At 31.9% G+C, this 21,309-nt stretch overlaps 1 protein-coding gene across 5 annotated transcripts in view; it reads left to right on the top strand.

Annotated features, from left to right (window-relative positions):
• LOC143066794 (uncharacterized) overlaps positions 1-11,352 on the top strand; it is a 32,109-nt gene extending 20,757 nt beyond the window's left edge. For 3 of the 5 annotated variants that reach the window (XM_076239620.1, XM_076239606.1, XM_076239633.1), the window contains 7 exons: positions 1,483-1,646; positions 2,092-2,308; positions 2,766-2,954; positions 3,563-3,613; positions 5,932-8,220; positions 9,131-9,264; positions 10,106-11,352. In XM_076239620.1, the coding sequence (XP_076095735.1) occupies positions 1,483-1,646; positions 2,092-2,308; positions 2,766-2,954; positions 3,563-3,613; positions 5,932-8,220; positions 9,131-9,264; positions 10,106-11,138 (4,077 nt within the window). In that variant the 3' untranslated portion in view covers positions 11,139-11,352. The remainder of the gene's footprint in view (positions 1-1,482; positions 1,647-2,091; positions 2,309-2,765; positions 2,955-3,562; positions 3,614-5,931; positions 8,221-9,130; positions 9,265-10,105) is intronic. The other 2 variants (XM_076239626.1, XM_076239614.1) reach the window with 2 other exon arrangements.
• Positions 11,353-21,309: the final 9,957 nt, after the last annotated feature.

The following is a 21,309-nucleotide window of genomic DNA, read 5'->3' as shown; positions in this document are numbered from 1 at the left end:
ATAAACATTTTTGACATCTATTTTAAACCATAATTTGAACTTGTATCAACTTGATAGGACTGGTTCTATGTTGTTTGGTGTTCACCTTCGTTAGATATTTTCTGCACCCTAGAAACTCAAATACCTACCCTTCATTTTCATACTAATACTATTGATTTATTTGTGCAAGTAGTTCAACAATGTAGAAAGTTCAGTGTATTTTTTTTATCTTTGTTTTGCCACAGACATGCATGTGGTCTTTTTTTTTTTACTGCATCTACCAGTCAGTGCCAAATGACCTCTGTCTGACAGTCCTTTTCAATAAAATATGCACAATTCTGGCTACTCAAAAAGATTCAATGTTCAAAGTTGTTGCAAATGTCTCAAAATCATGCATTAAAATACTGACCATGCAATAATTAATAGATATTAATAAAATGCAGACCAGATTCATAGAAAACATGTAATAATTTGGGATTTCTCCAATGTAACCAATTAAATCTAAATTTTTGATCCGACAAGTTGTTCCAGTTTGCAAGACCAAATATCTGTCAGGCTTTTATTCAATTGAGCACAGACAGGCGTCACTCATGTAGAGAAAAAAGAGAGGGGATTTCTTTTCAATTTTATTTTACCCCAGATATGTATTCACTAACATGTCAAAAGATCTGTACAACGAACATCCTGTTCAAGAGTAGGAGAGAGATGGAAGACACTTTTTGTCTCGCTGCTACTTTTTCAACCTACAAATTCATTCACATTTCTAGTTTTAGCAAGGAAGGAAATTGAGTTGTTATGGTTCTTTCTTTTATTTCTTATTTCTTAGCATTTCAAAAACAACCATGTCCGATCAAATTGTTTTCAAAGTGCTTTCACTCCCACACTCTTATTTTATTTCTGTAGATGAAGTATCCCGGTGTATCTCTTTATGTTATAGAATGTAAATTCTGCATTTCAGAATGCCAAATTTACCTTGCTTTTTGTAAAAAAAAAAGATTGTTTTATATATGTATGGAATATAACTAAGCTTTAATGGTTTAAGCTGCATCTTATAACAGCTTTGTAGTATTAATGTGATGATCATTTGGTTTATAAAATAACAGTTTTTAAGGTTTTTGTTTACTATTATAATATAAATTTTTATATTTACTTAATATTTTAATGAAGAAAATTTGGTGTATGGAATGATTGTAAGGTGTATATGCCATTCTGGCAGGGTTTATCTTACCTTGACCATAACATCATTGATATTGAAGATACTTGTAGTTTTAACTATTTTAAAGACTTTCATTATAAATCAAAACATTTTCAAAAGTAAAGCAGGCAAGACATTTCAGCGTCAGCACCCTGGTTCTGTTATGTTGTAAACATTTATTTGTTTCTTTGTTATAAAATAACAACAACTTTGAAATGATGAAAATGTGAAATTTTCATTTGTAAATCATGATAAAATTAGTAATTTTAATGTAGTAAATATTATTAATAAGTGATGTGGAATTTCAGGGAACAAACTTAGAACAGCTCAACATCACAGCTGCCCAGCAGTTTCAAGGCAATTCCCAGAAGTCCAAATCCATGGGTCCAGTTTCAGCATCTTCATCAATGTCTGGTATATGTACAAGTCTATCTTTGGGAAATCTGAATGACGATCACTCAAATCGAGAGAGGTAAAACTAATGTACAGCTTATAAGCTCACCTTCAATAATTAACTTTTTCACATTTTAGTGTTTTATTGAAACTCCTATGCAGGTTGATTAAGGTGTTCATGGACCTGTGCAAAATATTTTCCTTTCATTCCTATCTGTGAAAAACAGCTGCCTGAGTCAATGATTGATTCCTGTTCAGCTTGACATTTTCATACCTCTGTCAGTCTGTTTGTCTCATGAAATTGGGTCAAATTTAGATCACCTGTTTCAAATTCAATAGCTAAAAAAATATTCTTATCTGTCCAATAACTTTTTTTAAGAGTTATTGCCCTGAAATGAATAATTTTACCATTTCTTGGAAAATATCTTTACAACTAGTTGTCAAATTTCTAAAAAAAAGTTAAAATTGATGATTTAGGCTTGTCCTCTTCTTTGTGACTTTAAACTATCAAATTGTGTTTTCAGTGAGAATGAATCAACAACAGGAAAGGTAGATGAAAAGAAACGTAAAACCAGACCAAAAAGACGCAAAACTCTAGAAAGATCTCCCCGATTGACAGTATTAAGTTACGATGAAGAAGAAGGAGAGGTAGAATGTAGATTAGAATTGTATAATAAAAACACAGTTACATTCAAGTTTGCAACAGCCTACGACAAGCCAGAAGAAATTGCTGAAAGCTTAGTAAGTAAAGGTTTTAGTGAACCCCTGTGTATGTTGACCCTTTGATGCTTTGCTCAATAATGATTTTATGCAACATTACCTGTACATTAGTTAATAATTATGTATGAACCACAAAATTAAATTCATTTTGAGATCTTAAGAAAGACAACTAATGATGCCTAAAATAGTAGGAGGCAACATGTTTTCCAATGCTTCTTTCTTTCAAATTTTTGTTTTGTTAAATAAGATGTTTTTAATCTACATACAATTTCCACTCTAGACTGGTTTGTTATTAGATAGACCAATAATATTCCTTACACAGCTGTATATACTGTTTTAGTTGAATATGATAAAAAAAAAAGGATCCCCTGGATTCTATTTTTCTAAAAATTTGTTCAAAGAATCTTAATAACAACTAGTAAGAATTCAAAAGTGTGAAAATTAAGAGATTTTAAATAGTGTGTCTTATAATTTTCAGGTGTCTGAAGAAATTCTGCCTGGTCAGCAATCTATCATGGTGATCACTTTGTTACGTGAGGTTATAAACATGGTTACAGAGGATCCAAAGAACGCTGTATCACAGTGTCTAAGTTACGTCAGTACACCATCATCTAGTCCTCAAACTGTGAGGAAAATTAGACCGATTTTTGACTCGGATACTTCAAAGGTATGATATGTATTTGATATTTTATAAGAATGTTCCTTGAGATGGAATGTAATCTAAATTTCTCTAATAGAGCATAAATAGTCACCTGATGATAGTTAAAAGATAAACATCTATTTAACCAGCTTTAAGAGTTTTTGTTTGACTTCATGTAGATTATCATACATGGAAGTCATGCAAGCCTTGGTTATTGATGTATTAAAATGAAGGTTGAATCTTTTCACATATTCAAAGGAGTTGATATTTAAAAAGTTTTACCATTTTTTTTACTTCAAAGAGTGGGTAGACCTCCTCTTTTACTTTAATGTGTATGTCGGGCATTGGGTTTTCAAGTTTCATAGCTTTGATAATTCTTCTGATATTTCTAAAGTCTTTATTTTCAATTTTTATTTTGTCTAGGTTTTGTCAATTGTTTTGTTGTTATTTAAAAAAAAAAATAAGATTATCTTAAGAAATATTAATATATGCTAACAACTCAATGAATGAAAAGACATTTTCTCCTTAACTTGAGAAATTAGATTTGTTTTAGGATGTGTACCCTTTCTTTCCTTTTATTTTTTTTAATAAGTCTGAACCTAAAATGAGTGCATTTCTCTCTTTCCTTATGAAAGGAATCTGTGTTCCGAAATCTGATCCGGAAGAAGATTAAGCAGAATGAACAGGTTTGTTGCATCATACGGCATACCTGCTAGTCAAATTATCATCTGTTTACTCAGGACACATTAATAATGAATGAATCTTGTTTTTTCACTTAATGTACATTTTGCATCAGTTTAACACTTTAAATTCATACAAAAAGACTTGGAAGATGTCAAATCATTTTTGGGTACCAATATGATATCTGGAGAGAATGAAGCAGTTGTTTCTTGTTTTGTGGATATCTATGTTAGCTAATCTATCCAGCTTTACATAGAGGTTGAGACATTGGCACTTAAAATCCTTGAGAAATTATGTATATGGATATACACAATACACGATAATGTTTTACCATTGTTGCCATCTGATCTTCTACTTGCAATTTTAAAACTGGTGCTTTTTTCCCCTAATATTAAATTGTTAATTTGAAAATTAACTTACCCCTACTATATACACTAGACCAATTATATATACAATCCTATTTTCATATAAGAAGTATGGCAAAATCTTTTAAACCATTAATTCATATCTACCCAACATGTTTGATTATGCCTTATGATTTTAAGGTCACTAGGTTAAAGGTCAAGATCACAGCAGGAGTTGAAAGACAATTTGGGCATCATATTGGTTTCCAGTAGATATATTTTGAACCTTGTGTCATCTTCACTAAGCCTGGATTTACAATGTCTTGGAAAGAACAAGACCCTGATTAAATTTCTTGTCATTTGAATAGACTGATTTTTCTAGATAATATCAGAAATCATCTCTTTACCATTTTTTGTTGGATAATGCATCTTGGGGTAAAAAGGCAAGGTGGTAGCAGCATTAATAAGACTTGAGATTTTGACATATGATTTTCTGATAGCTTGAGCAATAACACTTGTTATTAAAAACATGTACCTAATTCGGGTAAAATCTTTTTGAAATATTCAATAATGAAGTAAATTGTCTGAACTTGTCATTAAAATCTCATGTGTTAACACAGGGTCAGTTATTAGTGATCATAACCAGATTTCCATTAAAATGATTTCAAATGATGAAATATACGTCCAATTGTGTAAATTCTTTGAAGTTAGATATAAGATGTATACACAAAGCAACTTTTAATTTTCATAAACAGAATTCTTATAATGTACTGTGAATTCATCATTATTTGTAAAGTACAAAATTTTGTGGATTTTATTGGTTAAGGCAAACAATGAATCCAAATGATCTACAAATTATAATTTCCTATAGGCTTTGTGTGCAACTTTTTCAAAAGTGAAAAAACATGAAATCAAGTTTCCGCTAAAATTAGTACATGTACTCCCAAAATAAGTACATGTACCCCCCGAAATTAGTACATGTACCCCCAAAATAAGTACATATATCCCCTAAAATAATGAATCCTCCATATAAACATGTCTAATGTTTTAAATCACTATTTTTGATATAAACATGTTTTTACTATAATTCATACACTTCTGTTTTACTGCAAAGTCCATTATTATACACTATTTTGCGTTATTACATACAATTTGCTTCATAACAAGTTTATTAGACAGAGCTACAATAAAGGCTACTTTTTGCTAATTATATATTTGGCTACATATTGTCTTATCGTGTATTATCAGGCATGCATTAAATATATAAACTTATGATGCATGAACTGTTGAATTATTTTACTGATGAAGTTTTGTTATTTAGTTTTTAATGATTGTTTTTTAGTGATAATGTAACATTTATTGTTTTTTCAGCATTAATATTTTATATCATTACATTCTTATCTAATTGATACTTGATGAGTATTTAAAAAATTATGAAAATGTGTTATGATTGCTAATCAGGAAACCAATTTAAACAAAAGATCAGAGGACAAGGGTGTGAACAACTACAGGTCACTATATACATGATATAACTTCAACAATGAGCAAAGCCCATACTGTATAGTAAGCTTTTAAAGGCTCCTGATAACTGAATATTAAACAATTCACTAGAGAAAGTTATTGGCCTGAGTTCAGCTAATAATGATAAATGACAATGACATGTGTCATCCAAAGAGAACCATCAGTCTACAGTCTCCTGGCTTTCAACAGATGCTTACATAATGTTGCAGGGTAAAGCATGTTACCTTTCTCTTACCTGAATAGTGGTGTTACAGCAAACTTGAAAAGAATCGGTTAAAAAGGGATTGACTGATCAGATTGTCTAATTGTCCTAAGCACAAAATCAACTAATAAAAAGTGCCAAGTTTGTAAGTTAATCTCTAGAAAACTTACTTTTGTCATTAGGCTGCTGGTAAATTTAGATATAAATCTCTTATTGATACATGTATAATAATATGTTTATTTTTATTTTTTTTTAGCGACTTCACTTTGAACTGGATGGAGATAGTGGTCAAGGTTCAGATGATAACAGATCTGACCTAGGAGTCCATGTTATCAGTGACACAGCAAGTACTGCAGGAGAAAAAGAGAAACAAGAGTCTAGAGTAGTTGCAACTAAAAAGAAGAGTTTTATAGTCAGTTGTGTGACTGAAGCTACGATTCATGAGTCTAAAATTACAGAAGATGAATCAGAAGAACATGTAGCAAGTTCTGATAATTATATTTCACCAGAAAACACCCATACATCTAGTTCTACGATAGCACACCCGAGTACCGCAGTTGATTCTGATGCATCATCAAATTATGACACAGAAAAGGCTCTTAAAGGGAAAAAGGTGCCTGTAGATTTGAATGATTTACAAGAAAAATTAACTCAATTGACTCAGAAACAATCTGTGGCAGGGGCTAATGTGTCAAATGCATTGGTTCCACAAGATGGAGTTCAACCATCTTCACAGCAAGGATCAGGTGCTACACTGACACCCAACATTGAAAATCAGCCCTCAACACTTCCTGATTCTCAGCATTCTTCCAGTATTGTTCAGACACAAGATGCTAGTCAGAAAACTTTGCCTTTAAAGGATGGACAATCTTTTCCTAGAAATACTCAGACAGTCAGTCATCAAGGACATGATGGGAGTATTACTCCTCAAATGTCTAATCCACCACCAACAATACAAACACAGACATCACATAATCTTACACAACCTGTTGAACCGCTACAATTGCCACTGAATCAGTCATTTTCTGGAAGTATGTCCAATCTAGCTCAAGGTCAAGGTAATCAGCAAATGTATTTACAACAGCCAACACCACAGTATCAGATGATGTTTCACTATCCAACAGACCCAATGGTCATGCAGATGATGGGCATTGGATATCAACAAATGATGTATGCATCCATGATGATGCAACAGCAACAAGCTCAACAACAACAGCAACAAACACAGCCAAATCAACAGCAACAACCAGCACAGCCAGGTCATCAACAACAACATCCGTCACAGTTTATGCCACCTCAAATGATGTATCCCCCTAACCCAAACTGGGGGATGCAAGGGCAACAAATGCCTTATTTTCCTCAAGGAGGATCACAAAATACTACTAGTCAATATCCACAACAGGTTCAGAATGTACTTTCAGATTTTAATTCCATTGGAGGATCTTATCCTGCCTCACCATCAGTTGGTAGGAGATGTGATCAAGATGGACAAAGTGAAAGTTATTCAACACAGTCATCTATATCAGGGCCTACATATGGTCCAGTTAAAAAGGAACTTTCCATAAAACATTTAGAACAGGAGTTGAATAAACTTCATATAGCTAGTACACAAAAAACTGATATGAAAGATGGCACACCAGTGCATGGGGCTCCTTCGGGGGGTCAGACAGTTGATACTATTAAAAATGTTCAGACAAATCCAACTGATATAAGTGGTGCTAATGCAAGTAGTAGTAGTACAGAAACTAGTTCACAGACAACTGAGGAATCAGATGTTCAAAAGTCTGGATCTAGATTTGCTGTCAGTGTTGTAAAAGAAGATAAACTACAGGATAAGCAAGTTGAAACCTCTGATTCATCGGATACACTTCTGGAATCTAATAAACAAACTGACAGTGACAGAAGCAGAGAAATTGTCAAGGAAACTTTAGATGATATTGTCACAGAGGTTTCGAAATCAGAAGAAAAAACTGAAAATATAGAGGATTCTGAAAATGAAAGTAATAAGAAAAAGACAGAAAGTGTTGGTCGTAGGAAGAGTCGTTTTCTAGTGATGAAAATAGATGAAGATAAGGGAACAGTGACGACTGACAGTTTATCTCCCTCCCTGTCTGTGTCTGAAGGTGGTGGGGCTTCTAATGCTAACACAGCTACCAGTAAAAGTGTATCTAATTCCTTAGTATCTAGTATAGTAAGTAAACTTCCAAAATCTAACCATCCTCCACGCAAAACTAGCGTTGCCATGCCTTTGTCTTTCATCAGAGATCCCAAAATAGATATAACTAAGAGAAGGAGAGTTAAATCAATGGGTAGTTTGGGCGATTCTGTTGATCCATGTCCTGAATGTAGACTAGGATCTTTGATGGGAGACAATTGCATAGATAATGATAGCTCTACATCACACAATAAGCTTTTACATTTAACTCTGCTGCAAAATAATCATACAGACAAAAATGACTGTCCTGATGTCCAAAATGATTTTACAAATCAACTTTCACCATGTTCGCCAACATTGTTGATACTGGATCCTTCACAAAACTTTGAGGTAAATTATATTTTATGATAATTGCTTTTTGCTTTTGAGGATTTTCTACTAATATGCAGTATTCTTTAATATAATTATTATTTACTTTTCTTATATAAGTACATAAGTCAACCTGGAGCTTTTATAATCATGTGTTTAATGAGTCCATTTCAGGCATTTGTAATCCTTGTTGCATAGAATATATAATAAGGAAGTTGGAACACATTAACAATCTATGGTTGCACTATAGTAATTTGCTAATTCAACTGTTATCACTTCTATGCTGTACAATTAAGTGTAGATTGGTTCAACTTATGTTCAAAATTTGTATGCACAGTATTATTCTTGTAAAATGGAGGTCCTTTTCTTTCTTCTGAAATTTTGATGGAAAGATAAATGTAGAAAAACACTTTTCAATAAAAAAAAAATTACATTGAAAAAAATAGTAGCCTAGAATTCCAACAAAAAAAGGGCATAAGTTATGATTTGCAATTTAAAAAAAAGCTGCTAGCTGTCACTGCTTTCCCCAATGTATAAATGTTCATGCTTACTGTAACGGTTATAAAATCAATACTTGAGACTAATACAGGTAAATTATACATGTATCTTGTCTGCAAGCATGTGCTGTTAATCATTTATTTACATAACCATAATCATTACCTTTGATTATTAAACAATTTGAATGCCATTCATTTTATTTTATCTGGCAACAACTTTTAGGAGGTGAGCCCAGACTAGTTTGATTGACTAGTAACATTGTACAGTTTCAGATTTTACATTTATTAATAAACACATTACTATCAGTAGTTTTAGATGATTAGTAATTAATCCCAGTGTATATATCTGATTGAACAATCCTTTGATATTATAGCTAGCTATATATGAATTAATCCCCATTCATGCATAATTAAATAATTGTTTCTGTTCACAGAGAAAAAAATTGGAAAAAAAGAAGACAAAGTCAATTAGTAAGGATGAGGTTGACTCTGGAGAAGCCAAACTCTTTTCAATGGATGAATTTCAAAAAATGTATTCTGACCAAGAGTACAAAGACCTTATTTTTAGGTTTGTATTATATTGTGATTTAATAGGTTAATTTAGGATCTTTAAATGTTAACTTCATGCAGTTTGTTTGTTTTTAATAAACCAGTATTTTGGAAACAAGTACACTACAGTACCATCTTCATGTGCATAGCTCCGAATTAGAATTGTACTCCTGTTCAATTCATAAGAATAACATGAGCAGAAGCCTGAGGACTATATCACATAGAGATCTTTACTAAGTTTTATAGATCAGAAGCCTGAGGACTATATCACATAGAGATCTTTACTAAGTTATATATACATTTTATCAGTTCATCCAGCTTCCTCAATAAAAACTGACTGCCATAAAATAGCACAATAGTGCTGGAAGTGGCCTTAAACACAAATCGATCAATAAGATGTTCAAGCTGGTGTTCAGTAAATAAACATTTATTCTTCATTGATAAATATGAATACTGTGGATTTATTATTATTCATTGAATACTAATGTTCATGGATTTCGTGGGTTCAGGTGAACCACGAAACTAATAAGTATCATCATGACCATGTGGTATGATTGCCAATGAGACAACTATCTACCAAAGACTAGAGGACAAGGATGTGATACCTCTACCATCTGAAGGCTTTTTTTTATGACTTATGTGGGTTTGGGATGTTAGTCCAATTAAAAAACATGGAAATTGCTTCCCAGGACTTGGGGTGGCAAGTTTCATTGTAGATAAATCATATGTCAGTAAATTACTTATTAATTTACTCCATGTATATACCACCTTTATTCACATACTGATGTGTAGTGAGTGTTCCAAAGTTTATTTAGATTTATGACAGCAATAAATGTCATATATTTTTTTCACTTTTTCAGGCAAAGAAAAGAGACAAATGATTTGAACTTGAAACATCAAGAAGAATACCGAGACTTTTGTAGAAAAAAAGGATATCCAGTACCCCCTGTTGCCCCACCCATACCAAACAGTATTGTGTCTAGAAACTTGAATTCTATGCTTAGTCCACAATTAATGACACTTTCACCTTGCGTAGCTACGAAGTCTGCTTCTCCTAATGATTTATTGATGCTTAAGGAATCATCAAGATTTCGATCGCTGAGTGAAGGAAATCACTCTTCTTCTAAAGAAAGTGTTGAAGTGCAATCTGAAAATGAAGAGTCATCAAATGAACTCGAAAAACAAACGACATCAAAAATTGAAAATGATGAAAACGAAAATGGAAAAGATGTTGATAAACATGATAAAGGAGAAATAAATAAAGATGATCCTAAACGATTAGTTGAAAAAGTAGAATCAAGTAAGGATGATCCACAACATTTACATCAGCTGCCGAAACAAACTGATGGACAAAGTTCTCTTCCCCAAGAAGTGATACCAGAGAACAAAATTTCAAAAAGTGAAGGCGCTGATGCAGATGAAACATCATCTCTTCGGAGTCAGGGTAGTCGAAAGTCAAGCATGGATCTAACGCACACTGTAAATACTACACAGCCAAAGCAACAAATTACTTTTTCTCAACCTGTGATGACAAACCAGCTACCAATGTACTCACAATTTCCAGGAATGTATCAGCAGTTTGGGTTCCCTCCACCAATGCAAGTGCCTAATATGCCAAGTATGTTTTATCCAAATATTCCATACCCAAATACACCAATGTGGGGATATGGTAGTACAGATCAACAGCAGCAACAACAATTTCAAAGTATACCACCCACACAACACCAACCAGCTGGTAGTAATATACAGAGAGGTGTGGGTCTGCCAGAACAAACTTTCCAACATGCAGCTGTCTCACAACTCCCCCCTACTGGGACAGGTTTTCCAACTAGTGCTAATATATCATCATCAGTGCTACAGACGAACCTTCCACCTAACACTTCCTCAAATTAATACTGTAATTTGCCAAATGTCTTTCAAATATAGAGAAAAAGTAAATTGTATCTTTGTTATAAAACTATGTAAATATTCCTGTACATTCTTCATACAGATTCCCCTGAAATTTACAGAGTATGAAGGTCATGATAAAATTATTTTTTTCCCGTATACAATGTTGGAAAAAATGATTTATTTGAGAGATAAAATGATTGTTATTAATAAAATATTTTTAAAATGGATTATTGAGCTGCTTTTTTGCAATTGTAAAAAAAGTCATGATATAATACTTGTATATAAGATGTTTGTCTTGAAAGTTTTTAATTAGTACTTTGAGAAAATTGGTAAGAACAAATTTATCATGACCTTCAGTAAAAGAGAGATCTGTATGGTTTAATTGGGATCAAATAGTTCAATTTTGAACTTTTAAAGTAATAATTGTATTGTTGTATGCCATATTTGTTATAATCAGTAAGTTTAGGTGTTGAAATATACTCATAAGCACAATGCAGAAAAATAATTCACTTCTCCAACAAGAACAATATTACGTCATTATTATTTAGTGTATAGGGTCGTGCATTTGTAGATTTGTGGGCATTAGGAAAATTGGGGAAGACCTCATAAGTTGGTCAGCTTATGCCATATTGTACAATTCAGATTATTCTTCATAAAGTACCTTTCATTTCTTTAAGGCCTGTACGTAAAAGTATTTTGTTTGATGAGGTCTGTCTTACTTCAGGTTTGATATGATTGCAGAAATCATTTCATTATTAAAAAGTTCTGATTAACATCTACATCAGATATTTTTAACTAAGAAATAAAATGTATGCCAAAGAATAATATCACATACATGTCATTTCTGTGTCATGCTTATGTCCTAAAACAAATTTTGAAGAACTGAAGCTGGATGAGGGTATTGTAGTTTAGTTGTACATAAAAAAAAAACCTAGAAATCCCATAAAAATTTAATCCACCATTTCAATATGAAAATGCAGCAGCCAATAGAATAAACTAGTTAGGTATTTCAACAGGTGTTTCTATAAAGAGTCAAATTCAAACAGAAATTACATAATGCAGAAACAAAAACAAATCCCAAAACAGTTCTTGACAGAGTTTAATCATGCAGCTTTAATTAACATGGGCAAGTTAAATTATTAAAACCAAAAAATAAATTTTCTTTATATTGATATATCTAATTGTCATCACTCAAACAGTAGGATAATTTAAACAAATTAAAGCTTTTTGTTGTGATAGAACTACTTTGAAACTGAATGCATAATGTATCCATTGGTAACAAAGAAGCTAACATCTTAAATACGATTTGAAAAATTGGAATAGTGTTTGTCAATTTAAAAGATTGAAATAAAGAAGTAGACCAACAGAAAAAGAACATATTATTCTAGTCATAATTACTGTTTGTTTTTCATTAAGGATCAGAATAAGCTCTTAAAAAAAAATAAAAGAAGTAAATTTGATTTGTGCGATGGAAGGTTTTGTATTGTAGCTATTAAATGATATCTGACAGTTATACCTACAAAAAGATATATTTGGAAAGTGTCGCACTCAGATGTGCCTTTAACTGTGATTCCTGGAAAAGTTTAAGAATTGTTTGAGTAAAATGTATGCAAGAGTGAAGATTAACTTTATCTTTCATTATTTTTTCACATCATACTATTTTTGTCCTCATTATGTTAATTTGTATAAATAATGATTACTATGTCAGCATTAAGATACAGTTTATAGACTTATTTCATACCAGTAATTTTTTTATTGATTTATCAAAAACAATTTATTTAAATAATTTTTGACCTTGTCATGAATTAAAAAAAAATATGTTCTGATAAATATCAAAGAAAATAAACACAAATAATGCCATAAATTACAACATTCATTCTTTTTTGTTTTATATACCCTAACTCTCAAAATTGAGATAAATGTAAATCATAAATTAAAACTTCAAATATCAGTAAATATTAAGGCCAATATAAGGCCTTTAACACATCTTATCCTTACTTTCAGTTAAATTGATTATAGTGTAAGTAACATTTTGAATGCTACAAAAGAAATTCTTTTGTTATTTTGATGTTAACTGTTTCCTAACCATGTCTGAACAACCATTTTAATACTCTCTTGATTTCAATACACATTGTAGATTTTAATTCAAAGTTTGTATTTTGCATTTTTTAAAGATTAAAATATTTTTAAAGTTTTTTCTGATAGTTTTTTTTTATTTGTGCATTTAAGACAAAATTTAAAGTGCTACAATCTAAATATATATCTAATAATAAACACAAAATATATATAAAAGATAAAATCTACACTTGAAATTCCAGATGCACTATCAGAAATGTTTGTTCCTGAATATTTTTTCTATTTAGGCTTTTTCTGAAATAACTCCTGATACTGTTTGATTATTAATTCAGGATTTTCCAAAAAATTTCACCAAAAATAATAAAATTGTAAATAGTTTGCTTTCTTAAATGATGAACTTTTGCAATCTTGTTGATGAGTTTTAATTTTCACCATGTGTAGTTTGATAAAAAAAAAAAAAAATCAAAAATGACATCATAACAACAAGCTGTTTCAAAATTATGCAGGTATGTGTAATTTTAAGTAGTATATAATATCTAAACTTAAACATTAACTGCATATTGTACAACTTTTCATTTTGAAGTCAGTTGGACGCTTATTTCAATATTGAGTATCAATGAGTGCTGTCAAATGTAAGCAAGTTAATTATTAGGAAAACAAGGGAAACGTGTCAATCCAAAAAAGTTTTGAAGGCTTGTGAAGTTGTATCGACAAATATATATTTGTTGATATGTGTAATATATAAATCAGTATTGACCTAGAGCTTTTTGTTCTGTACATTTATCTGAATTGCCACAGCTTATATATGTATCACAACTGTTATATTTTGTTGGCAACACTCTTTTTAGCTTTATACTGATGAAGCTGTTATGTTTCTTATATAATGATATACTTTTACATGCGTAAACAATTTGTATGTACTAAACTACTTGATTTACAGATGTGTTGTATCAACATTCAAAAATAACGTGTTATATTTTAGATTGTATTTCTAAATAATTTTCTTGTTTATTTTTTTGTTTTAATAAAAATATATTTAAAAAGTGTAATTCCACATAGCTGCCACAGTTAAAAGATTTTTGTTGTTTAAATATTTCAGACTGATTTGAAATCTTTTTGTATGCTGACAAAAAAAATACTGTTCAAATGAATTTGGACGATGTTGTAAAATTGCTTTATTTATTTTGTATGGGACGATGCAATTTAGAGGAAGAAAAGATCAAAATCAGTTGTGATTGACGAGTGTGAATGAGACTTGAAAGGGCAAAACATTCAACACTGTTTTATTTATTTTTTGAAATTTTAAAGCAACATGATTTGGACATTTGGCACAATTTTCTTATAAACAGACCTTGTCAAGGGTCGGCAATTATTTGACATCATATGCAGACTTGAAATAATTTTAATATCTAATGTACTGTATTATACTGATAGCTCAATTTAAAATGAAGAAATACAGTTGTATATCATTACATTGTTAGTTATGATTTAATCTAATTTGATTTTTTAACTAAAAAAATTGACATTAAAATTTGATAGCAGTTTGAATGTTTAACCATTGAATGTTTTGATGTGATTGTATTGCAAGTATAATGCAGTTATTCCACGACAATCCTGTATTCACTAGTATGTTTATTTTAAGGTATTTAAAAGCACAGTTGAATAATTTTGAATATTGCACCAAGAAACTCTTGCCTGTCACAGCTTAATTGATTATTAATTAGTTTGCCATAAAAATCATCAATTATTTGATGAAATAGGGCAGTTGTTTTGTCCTTGCTTATTTTTATTTGAAAAAAAAAAATAAATAATTCAGTTGATTTAGTAGTAAGTTGTATGGTTAAAATGGATAAATATTTAATTTTATGAATTTTGAAAAAATAGAAATTATAGAATAACTAGTTAAACGATATACAGAAATATAACAGTTTATATGAATGCTGGTGAAAATGATGGCTTTAAAACCAAAATAAAAATGCATTACAATTGGTCAGATTGATTTTGTCCAACTTACCTCGTATCTGATTGTTCATAGTAAAAGCACACTTGTAAGAAATAACCAGCATTTTTATATTCATTACATTTTGATATCTTTTTTTTCGTTCAAAATGTAAATAAAACCATGAGTGACATTCTGAAGTGTGTTTAAGCATAAGTGTGCAATTTTTTTGTTGGTTAGTATTCATTCTGTGTTGATTTAATTTGTTAATTTGCTGTTCATTGTGAATAGATATCAGTGAATAACAGGTTATTTGATTGGAGTAGTCATCCGAAAAAAGAAGAAAATGACTATGTGTAAAAAATAGCAATGTGATATCCATAATTTTCCGAGATTTAATTGATTTTGTTGCAATGTTATATTTTTTGAAGATTTCAAAAATAATGCAAAAAAAAGGCTTTTGCAGTAAAGAGTGGCAAAAAACCATTTGTTTCTCAGTTTTTAAGCCTGGGGGATATATGAGGAAGTCGCAGTAGGTAAAGCTACTGTTACGGAGTTTTCTTTGATTCTAAAAGATGCAGTGTCTATAAATGAAATGGATGATGACCAAGTCCGATCCATTTCTAGGCCTGAGATTTCTGAAATTCAGGACTGGGGTTGTCAGACCGTTGTTTGGAAGACTGTGCATATGTATAAACCAGCTTTCATTGGTGTTAGCCTCATCCATGATACATTTGTGGTTCGATTTGTTTATTACTTGTTTTTTTCAAAATTGGTAATTGTATCAAAATCACACCAAAGCACACTTTGAATTCATTATTATTTGTTGGATACCAATTTTCATGGATATTGGTGATCCAAAAATGTGAATGTTAAATGAAATACAAATTTTCTTTAGAATTGTATGCAAACTTGTAAAACAACGAAATCAAATGTCCATGAAAATACTATTTGTCTTTCTCCATTAAATATGAGGCCTTCAACAATGAATAAAAAACCGTACCATATAGTCTATGTTACGTAAAATTGAGAATGGAAATGGGGAATGTGTCTTAGAAACCACAACGGGACCATAGAACAGACACCGCAGAAGGTCACCAAAAGGTCTTCAATGCAGCGAGAAACTCCCGCTCTCGGAGGCGTCCTTCAGCTGGATATATATACCAAATATATATACTAGTTCAGTGATAATGGATGTCATACTAAACTTCAAATTATACACAAGAAACTAAAATTAAAAATAATACAAGACTACAAATGCCAGAGACTCCCGACTTGGAACAGGCGCAAACATGCGGCCAGGTTAAACTTGTTTTCATACTATTTTGTATACCAATTGACAATGTTCATAGGTAAATAAGCCTAAAAAATTTATGGTCACCAGGTCAAGGACACTGCAACTATTGATAGACTGAAATTAGAGAAATGATTGTTGTGTATCTTTTGAACCATTCATCCAATCATCACCAATTTTGAGTTGGAAGACACACGTTAATATTAAATGTCTGCCTCAATATTGGATAAAAATGTGGAAACATTTTTGTTTTAAGATGATTTCTTTATTTCATCTGTTGTCAAAATTTCATCAAACAAATTTAAAATTGCTCTTCTGAAAGAACAAAACCCTTATCCAATTTGTCTAGCCTCACCAAACTTTGTTATATATATATATATATGATTCCAAAACAGATGAAGAGGAACTCATTTTTTTTCAATTCAGTAGGTCAAATAGAAAGGTTACAGAAGACTGAATTTTTGGGTTGTGTGTTGATATTTCTGAATTGTGAGTCCAACATTAACCTTCACAAAAATTAAGCTCAAAATGCCTGAACATTTTGACCTAAACTTGGTATCAATTTATAATCTATACTATTAAACGAGAAGACCTCATTTTGTGTGTCGCTTCTCTTCCTTCCAGGATAAATTAATCGTCATGCCTCTGTGTTCTATAAATGACATGCATAGTTGCATTTGTCATCCATTCTTATGATAATTCAGATTGAGTTATTTTTGGAGAAAAACGACAAAAAATGAGTCCGGATAATGATTCCGTCATCACACTGACTTTTAGTCATAGATAAGACTTACGGTTTAAACATCACAAGTACAACCAATAGTATAATAGATAACAAAAATGAAAAATGAATAAGCCAATCAGAGCGTTCTCCATAAACTGGTGTTTAGATCGCAAGAACCACAACTATTATACCCATTTAGAGAGGACAATTATTTTTCGCGTTTATCTACATGTGAACTAAGATTATACTACTTTAATATATAGAGACTCTCTGTATTCTGTTTTCTTTGAAATTTTTACTATTTAAGGGGTCATACCAGTTGCACATATATCAAAATAAGTAAAGTACATCCAATCGTAGGATACATAACAAAATGAAAAATAAATTAGCCAATCAGAGCGTTCTCCATATCATGGTGTTTAGATCGCAAGAACCACAACTATTATACCTCTTTAGAGAGGACAATTATTTTTTCGCGAACTACGATTATACTCCTTTAATATATAGAGACTCTCTATTCTGTCTACTGTTTTCTTTGAAATGTTTACTATTTAAGGGGTCATACCAGTTGCATATATATTAAAATAAGTAAAACATGTTGAAACAAGAATGTGTCCATAGTACACGGATGCCACATCGGCACTATATTAACTAAGTTTTGAGTTGATTGGACTTCAACTTCATCAAAAACTACCTGGACCAAAAACTTCAGCCTTAATCAGGACAGACGGACGGACGGACAAATGAACGGACGAATGAACGCACAGACGCACAGACTAGAAAACATAATGCCCATAAGTTGTGCATAAATTTTTATTGTTGAAAGTGAAAGTAGTGATTTGGCAAAAATGAAAATAGAGTAGAGATTAGAGGGAGTCATGACCTTTTTCGGGACGTCGGGATCAGGCGTTTTTAAGCTCGGGATTTGGGGATTGATCCTTACTGGATCTGGTAATATATTTTTCGATTTCGGGATTTTGGGATATAAATTTCTTTAAATTCTGCATCTCGGGAAGTCATGGTTTTAATTTCGGAATCAGGACCCCTACGACTACCCCTCAAAGTAGCCTTAGTCTGTCATATCCTACCATTGGCATGTTTGTAAGGCCCTCAAAAGAAAGAACACTGATGGATTGTCATAGAAGCATATTTTATTAGACTAATAGTGGACTATATATAAGCAGTTACATTTATTTCATGTTTGAAGTGGTGCAAATTTTTAATTTAATTTGACTTTTACCAAAAGATGCATTGTAGCAAAGGAGAAAAATAATTGTGGTCTGAAGCCAGAAACACGAAAATAATTGAATTTAACAGAGCGGAAACAAATATCGGACTTTGGAAAAAGGAAGAGGGCTTTTGATACCTTTTATGAAATTCTCCATACATTATATCTTTTACAAAAAAATCATCCTACAACAGTTCACAAGCTGTATATGCCCGCGACTGCGGGTGTGTTTTAGTAATCTTTATCTGAGAACTGGTTGTGGACATGGCTGTTAAGGGTACTCCATTAGTCCCACTGAACTTTTTTATGTCCCTGCCATAGCCAAGGAGGAATTTAGTTTTACTGATTTCCTTTTGTCTTGTCTGTTACACCTCTTCTGAAATTGGTTTCTGTTCTCTTTAGTTAGCTTCCACAAAGTGTTGTGAATGTTATACACAATAATTGTATCACAAAACTCAGATAAATTTGAATTTTGCAGCATCACTGAACGTTCTTAAGATATGCCCCTTTTAATGTATATGCAATTGAAGGCATCATCTGTGCCCCATGGATACATTCCCCATTCATTTATGTAAAAAAAATATTCTCTGGTAAAAAGTCCCCTATCAACAAAGTCTAAGAAGACTTGAGATTTGCTCTGTCAGTCTGTGACCATCTGTTGGTCTGGCAAATAAGTTTTCTTCTTTTTTTCTTTGTTCTTGAAGATAATGAAATGATATTTAGTGTATTGTTTTATGATGACAAGTTACAGATCAAGTTTGAATTTAGTGTGAGTCTGATGATTTTGTGAAGTCACTCATAATTGGTTTTCCACTTTTGTATACGACCGCAAAAAAAATTTGCGATCGTACATTTGTATGACGTTGGCTTCGTCGTCCTTGTCTGAAGACACATTGGTTTTCGCACTATAACTTTAGTAAAAGTAAATAGAAATCTATGAAATTTAAACACAAGGTTTATGACCACAAAAGGAAAGTTGGGATTGATTTTGGGAGTTTTGGTCCCAACAGTTTATGAACTAGGGGCCAAAACAGGGCCCAAATAAGCATTTTTGTCGAGCCTGCAATTCCCGTGAGACAGTTTTCACTTGACCTCGACCTCATTTCATGGATCAATGAAGAAGGTTAAGTTTTGGTGGTCAAGTCCATATCTCAGATACTATAAGCAATAGGTCTTGTATATTCAGTGTATGGAAGGACTGTAAGGACTGTACATGTCCAACTGACAGGTATCATCTGACCTTGACCTCATTTTCATGGTTCAGTGGTTATAGTTAAGTTTTTGTATTTTGGTCTGCTTTTCTCATACTGTATGCAATAGGTCTACTATATTTTATGTATGGAATGATTGTAAGGTGTACATGTCTAGCTGGCAGGTGTCATCTGACCTTGACCTCATTTTCATGGTTCAGTGGTCAAAGTTGAGTTTTTGGTCTTTTTTTTAATACTGTAGGCAATAGGTCAACTATATTTGGTGTATGGAAATATTTTATGACCTTTATGTCAGTTGCGCAGGTTTTATTTGACCTTGACCTCATTTTCACGGTTCACTGCTCAGTGTTTAGTTTTTGTGTTTTGGTCTGTTTTTCTTAAACTATAAGCAATAGATCAACTATATTTCTTGTATGGAAGAATTGTTAGCTGTACATGCCGGCCTGGCTTGGTTCATTTGACCGTCACCTCATTTTCATGGTTCATTGGTCAATGTATAGTTTTCTTGTTTAATGTTTAGTTTATGTGACAGTAGTAATAAAGCTTTATATTTAGGACTATCAATATAATAACAATGATTATTATTAAAGAAGGCGAGACATTTCAGCGTGTGCACTCTTGTTCATAACTGTTTTAGAATGGGAAACTTAAAACTGGACACCGTCGGTTTTCCTGTTTGAATGGTTTTAATTGTTGTTTGGATGGAGAGTTGTCTCATTGGCACTCACACCACATCTTCCTATATCTATATAATATATCGGCACTGGTCTATTGTTAAAAACTTGATGACTTGCAGATGTCTATTGGTTATTTGTGTCTTTGGATTGCTGTCTCATTGTTGTATGGCCCAAATCTTGTTTTATTAATATTCTTAAATTGAATGAAATAAGATTTAGTGAAAAAGCTTGCATACCCGATGCCACACTGCCACACGTATAAAGAGGAATAACTTATAGTAAACTGATAGCATATTTTTTTCTGTTTCATAAGGTATGATTCATTTCCATGATGAATAAAGACCGCGATATCCTTATTCACAATCTGTATGTAGTATAAATGACCATGACCGTAGACTATAAAGTGATTTTAAAATCAATAGGTTTCTTCCTCTCATCTTGTGCCACAAATTATTCAAGAAAAGTTGCAGTTCCATTTAGTATCTCCTTGGCATTCCAAAATCACTTTCCTGCACAAATTATGGGATAACCTTGACCGTTAAAGAATTGAAGTATTCAGTTAAAAGGAAGTTGATAAGCATGAATTTAATAACAATCTCACAGTACTGCATGCTCAACTTAAGGTCAATTCCTAATTTCAGAAAGCCTTATATGTAGTTCTCCAATAATTTCTAACATGTACAATATAAAATATTTAGATAAATGGAATTTGATGACCAATGAATCTAAAATGAATGGCACAGTAGAAATACTTGCATAAAGCTTGATAGCAAATTCCAAGAACTGACTTCAGTCCTGAGAAAAATTTGACCAAAATATTATTGGGAGATGCAGACAAAAGGCTGAACAGCAGGTCTAGTCCTCAGATACTAAGCAATAGTGCCACTGTATTTGGTGTATGGAAGATTGTAAGGTGTACATGGGCTGTCTGTCTGGTAGGGTTCATATGACAGTGAAATAAAATATCAACATCAATTTATCATCAAGTTTTGTCAAGCCTTAGATGAAAGATTTTAATTACCAGG

Source organism: Mytilus galloprovincialis, chromosome 1 (genome assembly GCF_965363235.1).
Source record: "Mytilus galloprovincialis chromosome 1, xbMytGall1.hap1.1, whole genome shotgun sequence".
Lineage (NCBI taxonomy): Eukaryota > Metazoa > Mollusca > Bivalvia > Mytilida > Mytilidae > Mytilus > Mytilus galloprovincialis.
Note: the sequence above shows the minus strand (reverse complement) of the source record. Positions and strands in the feature narration are given on the sequence as shown.